Source organism: Odontomachus brunneus, unplaced genomic scaffold (genome assembly GCF_010583005.1).
Source record: "Odontomachus brunneus isolate Ranch 3 - 2012 unplaced genomic scaffold, Obru_v1 Obru_scaffold_063, whole genome shotgun sequence".
Classification (NCBI taxonomy): domain Eukaryota; kingdom Metazoa; phylum Arthropoda; class Insecta; order Hymenoptera; family Formicidae; genus Odontomachus; species Odontomachus brunneus.
The window spans coordinates 883,945-908,529 of NW_022639513.1; the positions used below are offsets into that span (position 1 = coordinate 883,945).

General features: G+C 34.0%; 2 protein-coding genes and 1 long non-coding RNA gene across 4 annotated transcripts in view; all 3 read right to left on the reverse strand.

Moving 5' to 3' along the window:
- Positions 1 to 12,813, reverse strand: part of LOC116846307 — a 160,222-nt gene extending 147,409 nt beyond the window's left edge. For both annotated transcript variants that reach the window (XR_004378449.1, XR_004378448.1), the window contains exons 1-2: positions 12,684 to 12,813; positions 11,894 to 12,010 (exon numbers count right to left, since the gene is read on the reverse strand). This is a non-coding gene — a long non-coding RNA (uncharacterized LOC116846307). The remainder of the gene's footprint in view (positions 1 to 11,893; positions 12,011 to 12,683) is intronic.
- Positions 12,814 to 14,711: 1,898 nt separating this feature from the next.
- LOC116846297 (4'-phosphopantetheine phosphatase) lies at positions 14,712 to 21,191 on the reverse strand. The gene is made up of 13 exons (XM_032819954.1): positions 20,827 to 21,191; positions 20,392 to 20,671; positions 20,004 to 20,187; positions 19,832 to 19,924; positions 19,411 to 19,558; positions 19,103 to 19,293; positions 18,661 to 18,935; positions 18,398 to 18,550; positions 18,235 to 18,322; positions 17,673 to 17,877; positions 17,444 to 17,601; positions 17,194 to 17,363; positions 14,712 to 16,830 (listed from the first exon to the last, which is right to left on the reverse strand). Exons 1-13 carry the CDS (start codon positions 20,936 to 20,938, stop codon positions 16,509 to 16,511), a joined length of 2,379 nt encoding a protein of 792 aa, XP_032675845.1. The 5' UTR covers positions 20,939 to 21,191; the 3' UTR covers positions 14,712 to 16,508.
- Positions 21,192 to 23,560: 2,369 nt separating this feature from the next.
- Positions 23,561 to 24,585, reverse strand: part of LOC116846279 — a 10,271-nt gene continuing 9,246 nt past the window's right edge. The window contains exons 15-16 of the mRNA XM_032819921.1: positions 24,251 to 24,377; positions 23,561 to 24,163 (exon numbers count right to left, since the gene is read on the reverse strand). Of these exons, the coding sequence (XP_032675812.1) occupies positions 23,950 to 24,163; positions 24,251 to 24,377 (341 nt within the window). The 3' untranslated portion in view covers positions 23,561 to 23,949. The remainder of the gene's footprint in view (positions 24,164 to 24,250; positions 24,378 to 24,585) is intronic.

Consider the following 24,585-nt stretch of genomic DNA (forward strand, 5'->3'; position numbering starts at 1 on the left):
CACAAAAATCATGGGATTTAATTAAATCTGTGAGAATTCGGATTAAAAGTTAATAAATAATAGTTTAATGTTATATATTAAAAGCGCTCTAAATATTTTTTTCAACATAAACATGAAAATAGAGATTGTAAGAAAAGAAACTTTGGGAAAAAATATTCAACAGAAAAAATGGGATCTGTTTCCCATTTGGAATCGCATTTTTAAAACATCATACATCAAATCTGAATTTTCATAGTTTTACTAATCAGATCCCATGATTTTTTTAGGAAATCGGATTGAACTCCAATTATATTCTAAAAAAATTATGCGGATAATTAGTATAAAAATAGAATTTCTTACTTAATACTTTAAAAGTGTACTGATGTTATCGATTGAAAAAGACGCGAATTTCTATAATATCTTTATTTTAATTCTAAAACGCGTGTTTGAGACTAAAATGGGATCTCTAATTGTCAGTGTGTGTATATGTGTGTGTGTGTGTATCGTAGTGAGATAACTAATTTTGGGATGAAAAGTGCGGCCAAGTACCTATAGACATATCGTAGATTTTTTTCGGACAAAAATTTTGACTCCGTTTTACACTTAAATAAAAAATTTTGACGCGTGGATTACAAATATGTACATGCCGAGATGAACGAAACTATCGTTTCAGAGAAAATGATTAATTTAAAATTCCATCGTCACTAGATAGCGCTAGTAATCGCTAGTAATCGTATTGAGTACAGTAGCCGATCGTTCCGATATTTCCTCGCGCCATATACCTTTATATGGCTTATATCTTCTTAATCTTGAAGGTAAAAGCAATATGATTCATAATTTTAAAAAGTCGGCTTTTTAAAGCGCTGGAAGAAAAACAAGAGAAACTATTTTTTTTCGAAAAATCTGTTTCTTTGAGAAAAATTTCCCGGATATGGGAGAAACTTATCGAGATAAAAGATATTGCAAGCTTTAATCATCTGACCTTACACAGACCAGCACAATAGCTTTAATATGTCATGCAACTAAGTTATTTAGGACTTTCTAATTGTATACATTGTTGGTTTATTATTTATCGAATACTAGAGAAAGAGCACAGACGATGTATCAAAGTAGTAATCTGTCACTGTGATTGCTTTACCTTAATGCTCAGAAGTCAAGGTATATGGTTAGAAAATACTGGTGACCTAATTATACTGCGTGTTGAGGACATTATGCAGAATTGTATATTGTTAATAAAGGCAAGGTGGCAATTTTCGAGAAAGAGAAAATTATTGCATTTCAGGTATCTGGATCAATTCTCTCATACCGCCAATTCGACTCATTATTAGCTCACACGTGTACTCGGCTTTTAAACGATTTGAACATGGTATCCCCGACTAAACGACTAGAGAAATTTGTCCAATGATCCTAATCAAATCCAATAGTCTCAATCAGTAATATGGTATAGTATAAAGGGGAAAAAAATGTTATCCTGATAAATTATATAACGCAGCGTGGCAATCAAGACGTTATTAATAATAACGTCCTTAGTAATGATAATTAATGACTTTATTAATAATTATTAATCCGTACAAGCTGGGAAGCCATTATAATGATGCGGCAGCAATTGTGTGAAATACAATTATAATTAATTATTATTGTCATTATTATCATTCACACTTTTTATGCAAATTAGTAAAAGAAAAAGACTAAAAATATAAAAAACTAAATATATAAAAACTTAAAAAATGTTTTTAAGTGTTTTAATTGGACTTTTACGTTCACGTTAATCCATTCTACGTGAAAATATACGGAAAAGAATTTCCGTATATTTTCCCACAAAAATATACGGAAGAGAATTTGGAACACTCTGCATATATGAAAAAATTCTATAATAATGCAAAAACTGTAAATGTCATGAAAGAGCAGACCGTAGAGGTTAATAATTAGAATAAAAATAACATCACCTTATGCAAAACATACATAGATAAATTTTTGGTCGAGCTTCCCGATGAAGTTCGATGATTCAATGAGAGGACTTAACTCTCTGGGAATTAATAAAATCAAGTTCCTTCATTGAACCATTGGCTGCTTTATTTACATCTGACAGTCGTTGACACTTTACAATATATACGCCATCTCCGACGCCCAACTGGGTCGATCAAGGGACTAGCGTTGAGACTGTCGTCACGGTGTTCGTGATCAATTGGAAATTTCTCCGGTTTTCCGCGATCTTCCGGAGCCGTAGCTCGTCGAGAGAAGAGAATTTTCAAAATATACGGCGCGGGTTCTTTCTTTCTTTCGTCGACAAATTGAATTTCCTGTTCGGTGGCGAGCTAGTGTCCTCGTTCGATTACTACACGTTCTGGTACAGAAGGCGAACAGCGGCTCACGGTGACGCAAATGGCAAGTGCGGTCGTTCGAGCCACATCGAACGCGTATGACTGATTGCGAGCGCTTTGTGCAGCGGCAGAAACTATCGTGGAAATCGCGCCACGTTATGTTCCTACGAACGACGTCGCCGTTCCGGACACTCGGCCCTACGAAAGGGATGAAAAGGCCGAAGAAAAGAGAGAGAGAAAGAGAGAGAGAGCCCTTTACAGTTCGAAGGTCGAAGTCACCCTCTCATACAACATTCCGATAAGGTGACGTGCGGCACGTGTGTGTTAGTTCGCCATTAACTTTGCAAATGGAGTTCTAGTGGCGCCATTAGCCTTTAACCTTTGAACTGAACCCTGGAAACAGCAGGAAAAGTCTCGAGCTCATCTGCGGCTCGTGGCCGTTCGTAGCTGTAGACTCGGCGGGAAAGAACCCGTTAGGATCGCGGATAGAGGTTTGGCGCGTCGAGGAACAGGAGAGTGGAGATCGACCGAAATTTTCTAATTTGAACGGCAGTGTTTTTTCTTTTACTTTTTTTTTGCCGGACTATCGGAGTTTAGGACTCGGTCGATCGCGACCTGCGTTCGAATCTAATCCTCTCATTGAAACTCTAGTTTCTGACAATGAATCGTGAGTATTTTTCTTTCGACACCGCGACTCCGCGAATATATTCGCGTAAAAATTTCTCAAGATTTTTCCTAGATACAATATACATTGTATAAATTATATACGAAAAAATAGTAAATTACATACGAAATAATATACACATATCGTATTCAAATAAACGTTACTTCCCAGGTAGAACAAATAGTCAAAATAATGTCAAACTCTCGTCATTTTCACCAAAAAATGACATAAATTTGGTCAGTATTTGATCAAAATGACGTCAGATTAACATTATTTTGACTATCTATTTTAACTGGGTTTTTTCCACAGTATTTCGTTACTTTACATATCCGCAAATCTATCATAAATTCATCATAAGCATAAAAGAGAGCGACCAAGTTTCGTTTTTCACATTTGGAGAATGTACATTTTGAGGCTCTCGATAATAACAATTTTTTCTGCATACGAATAAAGTTCATGTCATTAAAAAAATTGTCATTATGGAGAATCTCAAAATCCAGCAAAATACGTTATATTAGATTTATATTTTATCAACAAATTCTTTTAATTATTTGTTATGACAAATTAAATAATTGTAGTGATATCAAGTAAGAATTTTTTTCTTTTGTTATAAAGTAAAATATAATATTTATAGTAATCCTAAATTTGGGCAAACCGATGAGTGGTTGCAAACTTTTTCATAGATGCGTCTATTTTCTTGTATTTCTCTCATGTATTGTGTGTATTTCTTATATATCATGTATTCTGTATTTCTTATATTGTTTGTTTCTTCGTGGATTGTATTTCTTATAATTTCTGTTATGTTCTTGGAGTATTACTACTTTCTTATGTCGCCAACTGTATGATTTGTGTATGTCGTATTCGTGTTTATCACGTGCGCCTCACGTGCTTTGAGGCAAACAGGATAATAAAGAAAGTCGAGCGAAGTGGAGACGGAATTTATTGATAAATTTCAGAGTATATTATTAGTAGGATATCAAAAATGTGTAAGACGTATAAATATATTTGTGTATTTATTTTTTGTTGAATTTTTATTTAAAAAATGTTTTGAGCTTTCATATATCTTGCTAAATCTTCTATTACTAATTTGCATAGAAAGAATGAAAAATAATAAGTAAAAAAGTAATATTAAGAACATAATAGAAATTTTAAGAGATACAATTCCCCACGCACGAACGCAATAAACAAACATATAAAAAATCAGAATTACAACAAATATTCTATTTTATTTTATGATAAAAAAACACTTATTTAATATTATTATAATTACTTAATCTGTCATAAAAAATAATGAAAAAAATTTGAATGATATATAAATATATTTGTGCTTATCTTTTGTTTATTAAAAAAATTTTTTTAGTTTTTATTTATTTTTTTTTTAGTCCTTTTTTTACTTCTTTACTAATTTGCGCAGAAAGATAATAATAATAATTGGATAATAAATGAATAATAATAATAATAATAATATATGTGATAATGATAATAATAATTGCAGTTGTATTTCATAAAACTGCTATCGTGTCATTATAGTGGCTAATAATGGTTAATAATCGTTATTATTAATAAGACCTTGATTGCGATATATGTTGGAAATGACGCTGCGTTATATGATGGAAATGATTCATTCGGATACTCTTACGCGTTGTTACGTTCGTTGATCACAATTCAAATCGAGTCTAATTTTCATTGCGGCTTATATCTCGCGTACGATTGTTCCTGGTACGTTGCACTCGATTTCAATAAATGTCTCATTTTAAGGGAGAATTGAGTATTGATTTATATCCTGCTATCCATAATCCGACAAAAGAAACAACCTTACATATTATTTATACTGCAGAGGAAATAAACGGTGACTCTAAATAAGTAATAGTTTTTGTTAACAAATTATTGTTATAATTCGTTAAAAAGACTCTCTAACAGTGAAAATTATTAGTGAATATTATTGTATCATATTATATTATATAATAAATGGCTTTTTTGCATTATTCGCGTTTTATGCTTAGTTTCGCACGGTTAGATTAGTCAATTCTATCATTGTGCGACGTTTCCAGCTACTATCGTACAAACGAAATAGCACAGAACGCACGAAATAACATTCTCATAATGCCCATGGGATTATAAACTTATAACACTCGAGTTTCGTGCAGTATTATCCATAAAGGACGAGATTTCAATATTTCGAGTATTACAGTTAAGCTCTGGCAAAATGTCGTTACTGTTGCAGATGCATTCGAGAATACAGGGACAGCGACATATTGTATTATATATTTGTATTGGTGGGAGGAGAGATACGCGCATTTAATGCTGTATATAATCGACTGGAATGCTATGCGCATCGAACGCGCTTCCCACAGGATTGTTCAGTATTTAACGTCTAATGAATACGCACTAAAAAATAATTTGGTAATAATCATTAAGCCTGAATAATAGTTATCGGATGCTTTGGTGAAATGGTTTTAACTAAACGTGTAAGTGAATATAATCAAATAATTTGGTAAGAGAGTTTATTAATAGGTTAATAAATAACCTTTAGCAAGACTTAGTACACCAAGAAAAAATATTGGAAAATTTATTTATGGAATATAAAGTTCATTTCCGTGAATAAACTTCATATCTCATAAATAAATTTTTAAGTACTTCTTTTCTCTGTATATTTGTCGCCAAGGTTTGATAATTATTGCCAATTCATGCGGTACGTTTCATCAAACAATTTGTTACCACATTGTGACCATATAAATATAATCGAAGCAAATACTTATGTTTTTGACAGCATATGATGTCGATGTTTCATTGAATGGAACTATTTCTTTTCTTTTTTATTTAACATAGTATTCTTATGTGACTATATAGAGACAAAAAAAAAATATATATATATATATATATTTTTTGTCTCTATATAATCACATAAAAATATTATGTTAAATAAAAAAGAAAAGAAATAGTTCCATTCAATTAAACGTGTATATATATATAATTAAATAAAATTTTTTATATAATTATATATAACTAGTTTTCCAAGTTTCAAGATTAGTTAGTTAATAGTTAGTTAATAGTAAATAGTTTTTAATTATTTAATATTTCTATAAATTATTTCAAAATTACTTGGAATTTTCGTTATTTATCAAACCATTTAATTGATTTAGCTAAATGAAGAATTAGTTTTACTAATTATTTTGTGATTATTAATTGTGATTAAAGACGGTTATGTAAAAATAACTATTATTATATTTGATACTAATTATCAAATGTCGCACTGAAACGCTCAACCAAGTGCATTTATAAAATATTACAAGCTTCTTCCGTGCGCACTTGAGTTTATTTATTTAACCTCGCGCGCGGAAAGAGACACATTCCGTATGATAATGAGCATAAAATGATCTTCCACGGCTCGAGAAACGTATGAATTTTTAGTCGTGAGGAGCTGACGAATTTCCGCGTAAAAATCGCAACGTTCTACATACAGTAAAATAAAAAAAAAAAAAAAAGAAAAAAGCGGTTATTTAATTTAGTTTTTTTAAAGTAATGATTACCTTCAACAAAGAATATTTTCTTAATAATAATCTTAAAATATACTCATCGTAAATTTTGGAAAAGCTCATTTATCATATTTTTTATACGTCTTTTTTCAACTGTGCTACTGGCCAATTGAATCCGGTACCAAAGCAAGATGGTTATATTGCTGCATGTTAGTATTTTGGTTATTACAAAACAAAATATATTTTCTCGAAAGAATCTATTTTCTTTACAAGAATATTATAATCGAAGAAAAAGTTGATTCGTTTCTATGTAATGAGTAAATTAAATCTTTGATTTAATTTAATATTTTTGATTTAAATACTAAACTTAGTAGAATTCAGAATGTATATTGAATAAATTTAATGAACTTATGTTAGATATACGAATAGTATAGAAGTGTTACTTGAAGTAAGTAACACTTATTTGAATGCAATATATAGTTTTCTATGTACAAATATTCGAAGAACATAGGATGCATTAAGTCTTTTCTTCCTCATGGTCGAATCTTTTCTCTACGAGGTTCTTCAAAATCACCCTGAGTCCTTTGTCATCCGCTATAGTCTGCAGTCTAATCCTTTTATCCTCTTCTTATTTTCTAGCACTCTCCACATCTCTCTTTCTCTCTCTCTTCTTTCCCCGACTCGTTCATTGTCTCGGAGTCTCTCATTGCGCGTTTCTTCCCGTTTGCTAGCGTCCCGCGTCTCGAGACTTCTTTCCTTCGTCTCTCTCCCGACTCTCCGCTCCTGAACTTAACACGTGTACTTCCTCGGAATGGACGTACACAGCCCGACGTCTTCTCGCTTGATAAAAATGGCCACAGTGACTGCGGTCGACGCGGCGCGAACTCGTAATTTTTCTCGCAACGATGACAAAAAGAAGCAACGAACGTTCCCTTTCCGTCGTCTCCGGAAGATAGGGGAGACCGGGGCTAGATGACTTATATTTTGGAATTTCGAAGTTACAGCTTCTTAGGTAGCTAATTGTAACTGACTATAATAAATAGGATAGAGGTAATTTTCTTTTATGTATTAATACCTTTCGCGATTCTGTTAACCGTATATTTTGTTTTGTAATAATCAAAATATTAACAATATAGCCATCTTGCTCTAGTACCGCATTTAACTGCCCAATAGCACAGTTGAAAAAAAGCTACATAAAAAACACTATAAAATTTCTGGTATATTGATAGTTGCAGAGTCTCCGCGAGAGGTTTTCACAGCTCTCCTTTAATTATGGACCAATTTTATCTCGTCCGTTCATATGCTCCATTTCAATCATTTTATGAATGAAAATTGCATTTATTATCAGAAACGACATATCATACACTTGCAAGAAAATTTATTCTAACTAGTGACACATCACTTAATTTTATTCAATTACAATGGAGAATATTAATAATTTCGAGAGGCTTGAAAATCTCACGCAGAAAATCATTTACTTTGCTATTAACAAATCAATTTTTTAACTGTAATATTATTTCAATTTTAAACTCAGGGAAAAGTATTTATGTTCTAAAAGACCATTTCGCGATTTTGTACCCACTATTTCTCTCAAGATAAATACTAAAAAAAAAGTACATGAGCGACTTCTGTAGCCGCGGTCTCCCCTACAGACGAGGCAGGCATATAAGGGAGTTATAGTCGCGTCTCGAGACTCGCGAGTTTTCGCCAATTCTTCCTCATTCGCCCCTCACGAGTTGTATTTGGAAGCGCGCTTCCGCGACAGAGGGTTGCCAGGCGACAATACCACGAATGGTGGGCGTCATATCCGTCACAGGTAACAGACATACATCTCGATAACGTCCAAGCTCGACAACGCGTTCATTGTCAGTCGTGTCGCCACAGAAACGCGACGCGTCACACCGAACGTTTACATATTCTCTAGGATATATCGATCAGCGGTTCTCCAAAGGAGTGACGTCGCAAAATTCGACGGGTACGTTCGCGCGCGATCACCGACAGAGCCAGCCTAGCAGCGCATCGGGGAATCAAAGTTCGCGACTTGGACGGTACGATTACGTTCGCGCGTGCCCCATTGACCACGACGACGACGACGACGATGACGACCGAGGTCGAGATGTCGCGCCGTTCTCGTTAAATGCGGGAAAAACAGTCAGAGGGTAGCGCGCGCCGGGGTTGCGCCGGATTAGGCCGGTAGTTGGGAAATGCTGTTGCGCATCGACCACGCTTTCCATGCTTTCCACGCTCCACGAGAGAACGCCTCGCTGCTCGCGCGGGCAATCGCGCGTACACATGTGTCCGTGCTGTGTGGCATTATCCGGCCGTTCGTGCAAAATTCGCAGAGGCGTGATGCTCGCCTGATCGTGAGCGATTCTCTCACGCGCCGCTGAAGCGATCCTTTCAACGAGGGTTCGTCGATAGCAGGTGAATAAACAGGCACGTGTGTGTCACCGACCGGAGGGTTAAGGGTCGCGCTCGCCGCGAGGTTACCTGCCAATGACGTCGCGCCGATGACCGCTTAAGGAATAACGTCGCGCGTACATACGGCGTCACGGATGCCCGAACATTACTAGATCGAGAGTTAGACGATTTTCAGCCTTACATGTAATACTTGAGATTGAAAATATTATAAGTAACTCTGATCATAGGATTATCATGGCATTAATTATAACGATTTTAATCTTATTCGTACACGTATGAAGCCGAAAAATTTACAATTCTCGATCCATGGAATGTTCAGCCATCCATGACGTGTGTACAATCAATGTCAAAAAGGTTGCAACACTTCAACTTCAATCAATTTCGGAAAGCATTTAGTATCTCTAATAGAATACTCGTAATCTAATACCATAACTTGGTATCTAATAACAACAGTTGTTTTCAGTCATTCTCAAAATATATTATCCAAAAAGGATAATCTTGTCTTTACCCTATTAATCCTATTATATATGCGTGAGAAAAAAAGATCATATATAAATTCTGTCCTTATATCATCACTTATAATCATGTGTAATTATACATGCCCACAACGAAGAAAATACTGTTGTATAAATGCAGTCGAAAGAAATGCTTATTTTTTTGGCAACACATGATGTTGACATTTAATTGAATAAAACTATTTCTTCTCTTTCTTATTATGTGCATATACATGATTATATATGTGAGTATATAAAGACATATACATGCATACATGCATATATAATTTATATATAATCATATATAATTTTATATAATCATATGTTTTCCCGAGTGATGTCAAGAGGATTCTTTTAAAACTAAAAAAAATATTCTTTTAAGGACAATATTCTTAAAGTTAGAAGAATTTCATTTTTGTCTACACTGAAAAAATATTACATTTAAGTAATATTAATTTTTTTTATCCAAGTAAAATAACTACTCTAATATTCCGTAACAAATATTTACTAGAAGTAGAAATATATTTTACCACATCTAATATGATATTTTTTATAATATAATGGAACATAATGTATATTACAGTATAATGGAACATTTATACTGTATGAATTTTAATATTAATTTAATATTTCAAAGGAGAATATACTTCTGAGAGAAAATTGGTATTTACAATATTTTATATAATCATATAAAGATATAATTACTATAATTTATGGTTAAAACAATCATTTTTCAATCGTACTATAATTTTAGTGATGATAATCTTATATGCATATTACTACATATCTTCTACACTTATCATATAATAGAAGAATATTTTTAATTAGGATGAAAAATAAATACTATTGGTCTATAAGAACTGGATAAGGTATATATAAATGTGCAACAAAAAAAAAGATTGGTTTAACGACCACATGCTAAAAATTAAAATAATTGTAATATAAATATTTTGGTCCTATTTTTGAATATTTCTGTGTGAGGAAAAAATTATATTACACAGAGAGAAAAATTATATTAAAATCAACAAATATTTTCTTGATGGGTGCCATTAACATATTTACTTAAATCTACATTTTACATGATTTAAATAAACAATATTTGGTTTAAATAAAGAGAATGAGATTTAAGTAAATATGTTAATGGCACTCATCAAGGAAATACTTGTTGATTTTAATATAATTTTTCTCTCAGTGTACACTGAGAAAGATCCAAAAATAGGACCAAAATATTTATACTGCAATTATTTTAGTTTTTGGGATATAGTCGTTAAACCAATCTTTTTTTTGTTGCGTCTTTATATATACTCTATCCAGTTCTTATAGACTAATAGCATTTATTTCTCATCCTAATTCAAAATATTTTTCTATTACATGATAAGTAGAAAGACATTTTGTATTTGAAATCGACTAATGTAGACATTTTTGTGTAGAAGTAATATGTTAAATTTTTAACATACTCTTATATTAATATAACATATTATTCTTGTGTTATTTTGATTATTGAGTTAAGTTTATATGCATCGTTTTTAAGTGTTAAAATAACACAATTTATATGTAATATATAAACATTTTTAGTGAAATATTTTATGTCTAAAATACAAATAAGTTATATTGTTTGGTAACGTATTTGCCATATGTTAAATTAGCATAAAAATCGAAGTAGAATACGTGAAATGTATTAAATTTAACAAACAAGTGTTTACAGTATAAATACTGAATGCGTTCTGAAATTCTTTCTCTCTCTTTCATAAAAGTTAAAGTAAGTTTTTTGTTTGTTCTAACAGTACGCGCGCAAGTATATTTTGTGTTCTACTTCTTCAAATTATCTCTTTGTGTGATTCCTCGTGTCAACCCCGCTAATTGTTTAACAGCTTACGACGATAATACGCACGATGTCGACTGCTTTCTTTCCTCGACGATTCACTACGGTGGCCTCGACGTAAAGAGGAAGAATTTAGATCGTGACGGCTTACGCGGTAAAAGGAGAATTCTACGGTGACACAACGAGTTGACTCATGAATTAAGATCAATTATGATCCTCTGCCCGTAACGTTCCATTCGGTTGTACGAATTATACCGCACCGTGTATAATTATAGCGACGCAATTAATGGGGCAAATGGGCAGTTTTGCATCATTTACATGAGTTTAACTGCAATGGCAACTTATGATAGTATGTGCGCATCGATTAATGAATGTAACGATATATTTTATGTGTGGAGAACCGATCTTGATTTTGATAGGACAAAACCGCCATAAAATTTCCGAAGCAAGGCGAAGAATTGCAATTGTGTGAAAAGGAGTAGAACCGAATCTCCGTCCGCGAGGAAATGTCCGTTGCAGTGCTCGTGATTCCCGACTACAAACAATGTGGCGCACTCAACGCGGACGTCCCGCGTGTTCATTAGCATACTTCGATTAAACAATGTCCTTAGCAAGCGCGCACCACTGAAGAAATAAGTACAGAGGGAAACTGCGGGAACGCGCGCACGCGACCAGACGGAATTATTTATCTCGCGCTGCTCGCGCACCGTCCAGACCTTGATAAATAGATCCTCCGCGCGAAACGTTGCAGCGAGTGGCCCCGGTAGTCTCGGACGCGGACACATAGGGAAAGACCATTAGGTAGAATCTGCTGCGGCCGTGGTGTGGAAAAACTGAAAAGAAGAAAACAAGAGAAAATGAGAGACAGAGAGAAAGAGAGAGAGAGGGAGAGAAAGGGAGAGACAGAGGAGAAGAAAGGAGAGAGAGAGAGAAAGAGATCAACTGTGCCAAGTCGCGAAATAAAAGCGGCCGTTTACAGCCACCGGTGGATGCTCTCGTCTTTTTTCATCGAGCACGGATGCTCTGCGCTATGGAAAATTGAAATAATTAATCGGCCGTCCACTTTTCTCTATTTCTGTGTCTCTACGCCTTTCTTTCTCACACACACACACATACTCTCTCTTTCTCTCTCTCTCTGTCTCCTTCGCTTTCGCTCTCTTTTTGATCAACCTAACTAAAAATTCGGCTTTTATCTTTATTAATTCGGCTTTTATCAAGACATATGTATTGGACGCATCCGTCGTGCTAGCGCATTTCTTCGGCGCGATTTATTGCAATATATAAGGATATTCAATAACGATAGCGTTATTCAATAATTATAGTAACAGCTTGCGAATACAAACACGATAGCGTGCAAGTTAATAAGGTTAGTGGCGTTGCACCAACGTCGTATTTATCGCGATTATTTCGATAACGCCAGTTCGTAATGTTACGTTATACCGTTTGACCGTAATTACAATTAGCGGCGCGTTGTCAGCGACGATTTGTTACTCGCTTACCACTCACATTAATCGCTCGCCGATCGCTCGTTTCCCCCGATCGAACGAAGACACGTCGAATTCTGCACGAAATCAGTGCTGACAGTTAACGAAATTTTTTCCGCGGCAAGAGACGTTCTGCGCATGCGTGACGATACGATATCCAATAGCAGACTGCCACGTCACTCGCGCACGCACGCCAGCCGTAATATAAATATATACGAATAAAATTTCCACGCGCGTAATCCGCATCAGATTGTATCGTAACGGTAGGAGGAGGGGGAGAGGAGGCAAGGCGGGAGTATAATTCGCTTTGAAATATTGATCTGCACAAATCGTGGCGTTCAACGCGATATGTACTGGAAGGACGCGCACTGACGTTTGCTTTTTCGCACGATCTATCGAGCATCGTCGAGCGTCGTATCAATACACTGAAATATATAAAAACTAACTAGAACGTACGCTGCCACATACAAGCTTTCACGATAAGCAAACGGAGTGAGAGAGAGAGGTCCTTAATTCTTTCCTTATTCTTGTTCCAGTTTATATACATTTCAGTGTGTCGATATATCGAAGAGAGAGTCATACTCTTTCAATCGCTCATGCACTTCAAGTTAAAAGCATCACTTGTTGACGAATAATTATCTCTTGGTTACATTATAGCATTATTGCTTCCTTCACCTTTAGGTGAAGTTGCACCCGGCTAGGACTCATAGTTTCCCCGTTTTTGGCCCCGAATTTTCCGATTTTTTTTATAAAATTCTCTACGCACGGCTGAAAAATATCGGACGGTCCGTTTTCAATCTGCAAACCGCACAAATCAAATCTGGCTCGATAAAGATCGTCGGACTCTGATATGTGTGTGGTCGCAAATAACAATTAACCGACGTATTCTCGATCGTAATTAACTTAGGCCGTAAACACGATTTATCAATCGTTTGTAGTAAAAAGAAAAAAGGAGAGGAAAAATGTTCAACGAAACGGAAAGTTAGGCGCGCACACATAACGGTCCATTCTTACGTGAACCCATAAATGTCACGATAGAGATATAATTTCCTCCGTGCGCTCGTTTCGGTAATGTTCCATCCAATAACAGAGATGTTCCGTAAGGTTCACGTCAGAAGATATAGGACACACGTCGGCTATCTCGTCCGAGTGGCCTTATATATCGGAGATGAAAAATTCATGGGGCTCGATGCAACATCCAATCTTGAGTATTTATTACATGTAAGATACATGTGTATTACCTTATCTGTATTACCTTATAGAAAAACACGACGACGATGATGTGCCGCAATGGCGTTTAATACTTGAGCATTTTCCTCGGCAAAAGTCCCCTTGCGGGAAAAAACATTGCGATACTTTAAATACCTTATATATTCTCTCTTTCTCTTTTAATTAACGCGCACATACACATACGCACACAATCGCATACTGAACATACATAAAACACTTTCTTTTCTCGATATTACAAGTACCCATAAGCAAATAAGTAATTATTTTCAAATGAAACATATTAAAATTTATAAACCAAGTTTTCATTCCTTAATTGATAATATGATAAATTGAACATTGCTTGTCCAAATAGCATACTAAAATTACTATTTATACACTACATAGCTCGACTAAAAACTAAAGAGATCTGTAAATATTTGATTTAATAGAAATATCTTTAATACTTTTAATGTTAATAATGTGTGTGTGATCACACATCTAAGTAATGCTATATACATCTCATTAAACACTAATAAAAACCTTAGTAAACTAACAATAACATTATATCAATGTTATAATTTCTCATTCAACGATATAAATGTAATATAATATATATATATTGTACATAACAGTCACATTTCATTGAGAAATTATAACATTGATGTAATGTTACTATTAATTTGTATTTATTGAGAGATATATTACTCTGATATATATATATATATATATAAAATAAAATATTTTATATATTAATTATATGCGCCTTCATAATCAAATATTTTAAAATAAAACACATTTAAAAGTTTAGACAGAGTTTTTATTTTTAAATCAATGATATTTAAGAAGTCGAATACTTTACACAAATAGCACACTGATAAAATATTGTTTATATAGTACACAGCTTAAGTGTAAGGACTGATAAGAATACGATCAAATACTTTATTACTTATGGATACCCCTAATAAGACAGATTAATTACGTAAGATTGATAACGCAGTATATACAGACATCATAGAGATATCTGAGGAGATATCGATTATCGCACTGGCACAAATTGGGAGATAATTGTTTGAGCCAGCTTGTGCGCACCAGTCTGCTTCTCCAGACTGGACAATATCGCACAACGGGAATTTAATAAAGCTCCGACTTGGACACTGCGTAGAACGTGGTTGAAAGAAATGGACGTGGAGCGTGTCCAGCATGCACAGCATCCTTTTCCCTTCGTTCCTCTATCACCCGATCCGCTGCAGTTCCCAACTCTTCTCCCCTACCTCGGCGCTTCCCTTACTTTCCGATCACGCGCATAAAGCTTCAGGTTAAAGTGAAAGCTATCGAATGGCGCCATGTGCCGGATTTCCACTTTCTTCTTCTGCTCTTTTTGCCACGCTTCCTTTCTTCCCTTTGGTAAATATATATTTAAGTCAACTAATGTTTCTCTTTTGTTTTCTCGTTGTCCTTTTATTATCGAATAAGATAAAAATATACAATTTTCTTCTAGTTTCTGTTTTCCTCGTGATGACGAATTTCGACCGTAGTGCTTCGTTGCGGTTGAAATGTATCATGTGTCGATTTATATTATTAATTAGATATTATATATAACCTCGGATTACGATCTCCCTCTTCCCTCTAGTTTACGGTATTTGCGGTATTTCTGCTGTGTATTGTATATAGTAATATCACAGAAAACGTATCGTACACAATACTTCACAAATTTTCCCTACAACTCGTGATAAGTTGCTTTTTCTAACAATAACAGCAATTGCAAATTATATTATTTACCGAACGTTAACATTTCTTTTTTTTATTGTCATTAGTCAATTGTTAACGATCGTATTTTATTCTCTTATATCAGTACTGGGTTCGGACGCGTACTTGTTTATGTAAAATAATATGATAACCTGTGGCAATTTTTATACTAAAATAATGGAATAGATGCGGTGAATGTATATGAGAGAAATAATGAATGTTCGAAATCTATTATATTACAAATGTATTATTGACACGCGAGTAACAAGATTCATGGGATGATAAAACCATTTATCAGTGTATTGAATATAACTTTATAGAAATATAAAAGATTTTGATTGATCCCAGAAATTTCGTCGATATTTAACACATGTATAGATACCTCAACAGTAAAACACAAAAATGACACTTTTGTCTCGTATGTAATTAATAAGTGTGATTTATAAAAATTTACTTAAACAATGCATACAAATTAAGGAAATTAAAATTTGGGAGATTATATTAGAATTTTCTGAAAATAGTAATAAACGTAACGTAATGTAACGTAACATATGAATAACTACATATTAGCAATACAGTAAAATACGCTATGATTGAAAATATATGGTGTGTTCATATTAATAAAAATAGATCTCGATGGATGGAAATTTAATGATTTTACTAAACCTTATGCTTATCAAGTATATGATTATCTGATGAATCATATATATTCAATCTCTATGTTTTTCCTTAATATCAGTAGAGCCTTAATAGCAGTAATTATATTTCTATAATTTAAGCGTATGTGCACATGACTTTATCATTAATTTTAGTTTTAGGAAGGCAATGTGTTATATATTTAATTACTCTGGTCTTTATACAAATAATTTTATATCAATGTTTTGCTGCTTATTTAGTTAGAACCGTCGCGTACGCAAAGCTCTGTTGCCTGTCTTGTACATTCCGCTGGACATTCCTTCTTCAATGTCTCTGGTTTTACTTCAATATCGCTAATGTTCATTTTCGGTAATGGTTCCTCGTATTTGCATATCACAGCATACATATCGCCACCTAGGCGAAGAGCTAACCACCGGTTTTTAATAACTGCTAATTTCAGGCATTCGCATTTCATTTTGGCATGAAGATTCGTATGCAAAGTTCTACCCATTCCCTCGATGACTATAAGATCCACATTGTGCTTCACCATCGCAAGACACAGATCCAAATTTAGACGACTGTTGAATGTTGAATTAATATTAATCAACATAATTATAAAAACAAAATAATTGCATTAATCCTCGATATACCGTCAGAGCATATACTGATACAATTTTATTTGAAATTTTAATAGAAATTTTAATTTTTAATTTTTTTCTTTTTTAAATAGTTTTAACTATTTGTAAAAATTGATATTTTTCATAACTTCTAGTCTTTTATTTTTCTCGTCTTCTAGCTTAATCTTTGTAGGATAATCTTTTTTGTTCTTTTCAAAAAAACAAAAAAATTTACTTATTTTTTTAATAGGATAATGATTATTCTATCTTGAAATTAACATATGATATGGTATATGGAGAGTGTTAAGCAATAGAGAGACACACCTTAAATCCAAGCAAGGACCTGCTTGCGCAGTTTCCATAGCAATAAGTGTATTATTTTCCAGAGCATGTTTGATAACGTCACAAATTTTTGCAGCGTCTCGTAGTGTTACGACCAATTCGGGATATGTCACATCGTTCAATGCCGGCATTGAATTAGCACATAATATTACCTACAAATATAATATTATTATTAGAACTATCAATCTCAAAAACAAACTGTCTCAAAAATAATATTGTTATTAGAACTAACTTTAGTTCCTCGTTGTAACAGATCACGCGTGAACGGCAATATTCCGAGAACTATATCTACACCACTGTTGTCAACAAAAATAGCTGCGCATTTGTGAGGTGGTCCGTTTTGTAACCTGTGTATCCAACCATCTAAATTATCCTGTAGCCATGGTCTATCTATATTTGTGACAAAACATTATTTCTCATATTTCATTGAAATGCATCAAACCACAAAATTGATTATTTACCTGGAATTTTTGCTTGAGCTTGTTCAAAACCAAAGTCAGTAGTTTCCAACAGTTGTGCAACATCCTTTGCACCCCAATCAAATATATTACCACTGAGAACGCCCACAATTAAAGCTTTTATCTTTTCTGCACCTTCTAACTCATCTAGAGTCGTAATGCGATCATGTAGATGTCTTAATGCTTCTTCATTTTCTTTTTTCTTTTGCTGCAAATATAGCATAACGCATGTAAGAATAACTTTTTTTATTCCATATAAAAACATTGTCATTAAAAAAAAACTACTGAAATTTTTGCTTTTTCTTATTCTATATTGTAAACAGTTTGCAATGGTTTGAATATTGTTGAATTATTTTATTTATATAAAAAAGTTAAAAAGTTAAAATTGATACACTGCAAAACTACTAGTTTAAATTATAAAAGTTGACGTATTTAAAATAAACTACATTAAAAAAAGTTAAACATTATTAGATTTCTAATTTTAATATTAATATAACTTTTAATACACACACTCTCTCTCTCTCTAATTAAGTAGTTATCCAATTCCGTTGAAAAAATAACTTACATGTAAATATGGATCTGGAAAGTCAAACTCTTTCATGCAATGTTCAATAGTATCCAGTAATATTCTAACAGTAAGTGTCCCATATGCACTGTAAATAAATAAAAATAACAACTCATTTTTTTTCGTAATTAATTTTTTACCACTTACAGTGATAAAAACTTACAATGGTTGTGCATGCAGATAATGTAACCTGTTAATATATTTCTCTTTAAGTTTTAATGCTCTATCTTTTGCTGTTGGACTGTGTGGTTGACTATGAATAGCTCTTGCTACAAATTTATCTACAGATTCTTCAAAACATTGCAGCCAGTAATCCCTATAAACATAAATTATTTATTATTTATATGATTTATTCCATGTTGCAAAAAAGAAAAGAAGAGAAACAAAACTGGATAAAGTTGGAAAAAAATTGGATAAAGTTTTCACCTAGCCTCTTTATCTTGAGCAAGATCTGTGGTATCAGGGTTGTAAGTTGCAGGATCTTTTAACAGAGGACAAAATGTAACAGCATTCTCTGCTTGATCAATTTCCAATTGATCAACCTTAATTCCGAGGTCAGTCGATACAGAATCCTTAAAACCCGACGATCCAGCATAGTTTTCCAACCAGCTGCACTTATCTGATTGTTCAGTGCCATACAAAAATGCTCCAATTGCGCCAAGGTAACCTTCATGGCGAAGAAAGAGAGGCTTTACCTTACCCTAGATAATGGGTACGTGATAATAACACAAATATTTAGAAATATATACATTTTATAGTTATTCTGCATTTTTAACTAATTTTATACAATACTTCAATCTACAAGTATATAATATTTGTCAGGAAAACATTGTATAAAATGTAGAAAAAAACATGCATAGAGACTAACATGAGACCAATATTTGATGGAGTATGAGATGGTATGCATTGAAAGTGGATGGTTACGGAGGAAATAACCACCGAAATAAACTTTATCCATACTGTACACGGTAGCGTACAGACTAGCTATTTGGCCAATATCATTGCTAATGGTAAACAACAAACTCCTCGCAAGGTCAGCTTCGGAAAATTTCGGTGGTCCTGTAACATAATTACATATGTTTAAAAACATAAAAGAACGTGAAAGAGAGGTGAAAGAAGAAAGATCTTTGGCAGAAAATTTCCGCAATATGCAACTTGTATAAAATTTATGCTTACCACAGGACATTGCCTTGCCAAAGGATGATGCAATAAGGTCTCCAGGTAAACCTTGGGAGGAATAATCGCCTCCATAAATATCTTTCACTAATATATCTACATTACGATGATCTCCTCGTTCTGCAAGTTGCAGCAATTCGTCAAAGCCCTAGCAGAGTATTTTCAAAGTAACACTTTAATACACATTTATATATGCACATATACTATTCACACATGACTCAATGGCACTACGACGGGGTAAAATCTTTTCGGGGTAAAATCTTTTCTTTTCTTATAAAGAGACAATTTATACAATTTCAAATTCTAATGTAAATTTGTAAAGATTAAATAAAATCAATCAAGTAAAATACATTAATCAATGTTGTCCTGAAAGTACACATCATGATATTGTGAATTAAAAAAGATAATATAAATGCAATACCTTTCTCTTTGTAAGCAAAGAACCTAATCCCCAAAATGTACCTCCTCCTGTAGCTGTACCTCCAACTCTTTCAAATATCTCATCTGACTCAACCTAAAAGAAGACAAAAATAAGAATGATTCACAATGAAAGATCCATAAACAAGCATACTTGCTGCTTATCTATTACCAACCTTAAGAATACTGACGCCACTGCCAATGTTAACTAGCAGATATGGAAATATATTAGGACTAGCTTTTTGAAAGTTATACTCTGGATTTGCGTGTCGCTCATATTCAAAGGCTTCACAAGGTATGTTTTTCAGTAAAAAGTTGCAACCTTTTATGAGACAATCAATCTCATCTTTTTTGTCGACTCTGAAATTTATCTTATCAATTAGCAAACTGATACAGTCTTCTCAGCAGTTTCATGCTTTCTCGTGTTAGATATGTAATCACAAAAGTTGTGGTATCTTACACGACAAAGTAATATATGTGGAATGGAAGATCTGGTCGAAGAGATATCCACACAATAATTAACATACATGCATACATTAAATAAAGTTCAATAAAGATGCTTACAATAATCCTAATTTTTCCTGCAGCAATGGAGTATATTTAAACGCTCCCCCTCCGGTTACTTTAATACTTTTGCCATGAAACCGCTCAACATCTACTAAATTCTCCTTGACAAAATCTAAGCAGTTCTCGATATATCTCGTTTCAAACTTAACAAAATGTAGCCTATTACCCTCAAATACTTTGTACGCTCGCTCGCCGTTATTTCCCAAGCCTGCATTCTCATAAAGTGCCTTGCGATAGCTTATTGTGGAATAATACGCAATTTTAGTCAACGACAGACCTGCAACAACGTTAGAAGTGCATTTAAATTCTTGAATGGCAACGGTAGGCTTCGTAACGTTCGGTGTAACGAGGAAAACGTTTTGTAACCTCAAAACGCAGAGTGTAGTGTTCGTTTCGTTCACACGCGTCGATCGAATCTCGATGTTTACGTACCGATGTCGATCGCGAACGTTTGTGCGTTTCTCAGATTGGCGAAAACCTCGACGGTGGGCGGCAATTTGATGTATTGCGGATGCGACTGCTCGCCGTCGACCTCCGCTGCCATTTCCGTCTGTCAGACGACGATCTCTCGGTTCTCCCTGACTCTCTCGCTTGGCGCTCCGCGTTCATCTAACTGTTGGCAGTTGATGAAGATATACGCATTACGACGTCGAAATATATACGCTGACGTAGATAACAACGCGTCTTCCAACCACAAAGATCTCGAGAAATTTGTTCCGTTGCAAAACACGTGCACGCAGCAAGCAATCAGCAGCTGTTTATCTGAACTACACTGAATCACTCGAACGGCGATGAACTGTTACAGAGTACGTTCGGAAACTGCATTGCCAACGCTACCGCATTATGTTATTTTTATCACTCTTTAAATGAAAAGAGGTCTGTTCTTTTCGGCTGTACTGCTGCATAAGTTAGAGTGAAACAAATATATTTTATTTCACTTTAACTTATCGCATAGATTAAAGGTATAAAAATAAAATAACACGTAATGCTGGTTGGTAGCAAGCTTCCCGAACGTACTCACAGACGGGCAACATTACAGCCTACTAGCAAAACAATATTTAAAAATATTTGAAAAACACTTTTAAAACGTTAAAAATAATGGGATAAAATTTCTTTTTTCACTGAAAAAAACATTTTTTTAACGTTTAAAGAAATGTTTTGTTTTTTAAATAAACATTTGTTTTAATTAAAACGCGCTTTAATTAAAACGTTTGTTTTTATTAAAACAAACGCTACCGCGTTCTTCTATCTTTATTACTCCTTAGATAAACAACAAAGATAGAAAGACACGGTAGCGCTGAATAGCGCTAATAGCGAGTTCCCTGACGCACTTATAGTCGCTTTAGCGTGACGAGCGTCAATATGAAATCTGCCGCGTTTAAGAATAGCAAGCAGTGCATCATGAATAGTCAGTTGCAAAATGGGTGTCGATGGAGAGCGGTGACAGTGACCGTTCCCGTGATTTCAACTTGACGAAAATGAGTTTCGTGTGTGAACTGTCGCCGGGAGTGCCGAAAACAAGTGTCGCGTATTGAAATAACTGTCGAAGCTGAACGTCTCGTAAAACAGGCTGTCGGGAGTGCCGAAGTATCATGCGTTCGCCATCGTATTGTCACAGTTTGAAATTCTCGCCACTCTACGTCTCCGATTCATTGGAGAAGAGTATCGCGTTCGCAAATTATAGTCGAGAAGTGCGCGTAGTGTGCTTTTACTGAAAGGATGTATCGTCACCAGCAACGTGGATCATCAGAACGACACACTCTCGGATCTGTCGCGATAGAGTGAGTTTTAACTTGCATAAAGACTGAAAATGATAATGTGCTTGTAATTTTTGTCAGTCGAATTGTATGCTTGTACTCCAATTTTACTTTTTCGGATATAGTATACCTAGAGTTAGTATTTATTACTCGTTTTTATATTTATGATCATTTTAAGCACATCTTTAAGACCAATTTATAGAGGTACGCAATTTATAGAGATCGTAATCGTTAACTTATGCTGTAATCCATAAGAAATGAATTAATTGCAGTTGACTATTTTTGTAAAAATCTGCAATTGGTTAATTTCTTATAGCATAAGATTACAGCATAAGTTAACGGTTACGGCTTTCATAAATGGGCCTTTAAATGACTGATCTTTTCATTGATGCGGATCTGCATCAGCATCTGAAGATAAAATTATCTTAAGTATAAGGGTGCCTGCAAACCCATGCAGCGGAATAGCGGAGCGCGGAACGAGAGCGGGACCAATCACGCGCGTTCCACAGTTTTCGCTCGTGATTGCTTCCGCTCATTCCGCTCTCGTTCCGCGCTCCGCTATTCCGCTGCATGGGTTTGCACCCTCACGCTTACAGCGCGTGAACGCCCAAAAGGAACGCAGCCGAATACTTGTCAGCCGTGATATCTATTGTGGCGCGAATTGCTGCGCAGAACATTTCAAAAGTAACAAGCAAACTGCTGTGTATTGTTTCTAACTAATATCGAAATGTGTTGTGTTGTATTAATTTAAATGTTTCTGTCAAATATTATTTATTATTTTTTGTGTTCTTTCGATCAAATATTTGTTACGTGTGTATTCTTACGTCACGATCTTGACTGTCTGCAACCGAATCGTGTTAGAGGTTATGTTGTGAAAATTTAGAAATATATGACGTAAATTTTCTTTTTCGTCAACTGTTTCGCCAATAACGATTAAAGTTAAGTTATTTGAGAGGATACAGCAAGTTTATTATAATGGATTGTGCAGCAACACAAATATACGAGGAAGAAGACTTTGAATGTACTCAGAGAATTTCAGAAACTTTTGAGGAAAAAGGGTTGATACAGGTTAGTTATAATTTCTTTTTATTTTATTTTCCTTTTTATCTTATACTATTCTTGCATTGAATATTATACTTCATATTATAGCGATATTATATAATACGAGAGAGAAAAATTGTAAACCAATTTAAATTTAGAATTAAATTTTTATTATTTTAATCTTTTTGCAAGTCTCTATTTTCGATTCTGTCTTATCAACAAAAATATCTTTAAGTGTAGGATCCATTAAGTGTTGCAAATGCTTCAAAGAGCTTTAGGAGTTCTAAAGCATTTAAGCTTCAAATCAACCTTACCCTTAGAGATATTTTGATCGATAAAGGAGAGTTGAGAATAAGAATCTTTGTGTATGAATTTATAATTGTCTTTATTCTTTTAAATTATACATTCCATATATCTGCTTAATGTTCTTTCAGGTTGGAATATTATGTGTTGATACTACTGAATATCAAATTAAAAATGGGACCTCAAAAATTGGTAGGCTCAGTACCTGTGACATCTACATTAATCATCCGGTAAGTTCTCATATTATTGTGCTAAAGATTAGATTATATTTGCATTAAAAATTAGTCCATTGTCCATTAGTTCATTGTCACTTTTGCAATGTGGTAAAAAAAATTGTTTTGAAAACAATGCTGTATTTATGTATGTATAGAACTAAACTACTGTTATATTTGTAAAAATGAATTCATATATAAAAGAATATATAAAATACTTTTAAATACAACTTTTACTTTATCTAAAGTTCCTTTTTTACTTTCTTAGTTGTACTTTTGTTATGTCCATTTTGCAATTTATTTTCATTTAAGTTAATCGAGTCCCAAAATTGTTTGTTTCCTAAATTAGCATTGCTATCCATATATATTCTAGTAGGATGAGCAAGATGTAGATATTGAAATTCTTTCTTTGAAGGATCCACTTCAAACCATTCCACATCAGCTACATTTGGTGTTCTAAAAAACAAAATAAGGAACAATAAGAATTAACATTTTCATATTACTTGATTGTGTGTGATATGATTCAGTATTTTCAGTACACACCCATTTCTGGCAAAAGATAACCACATGTCGATTAAATGTTTTTGCATATTGCGATCGTCTGGTGTAGTCATTGGATCTATGTATTGAGTTTTCACAACAGTAAAAGCATCGTCGCCATGGCAAACTCCTAAAAACATAATATAAATTAGTATGCTCTTTCTCCGTCCACCTGTCTCATCCTCTCTCTTCCCCCCCTCGTCTCTCTCTTCCTCTTTCTCTCCAATTTTTTCGAAATGAATTCTAATTTTTTAAAAAATATCTTTTCACTTCAGTACAAAATCTACTGAATCATGTATAATCTAATTCATATATAACTCCCCCCCCCCCCCCCCGAT

Coding starts and splice junctions, on each gene's coding strand:
- LOC116846297 (XM_032819954.1), bottom strand. CDS start 20,938: ATGGCAGCGGAGGTCGACGGCGAGCAGTCGCATCCGCAATACATCAAA. Junction 19,559..19,831: donor CTTTGCTTACAAAGAGAAAG/GTATTGCATTTA, acceptor ATACTCTGCTAG/GGCTTTGACGAATTGCTGCA. Junction 18,323..18,397: donor TATCTGCATGCACAACCATT/GTAAGTTTTTAT, acceptor ATTTATTTACAG/TGCATATGGGACACTTACTG.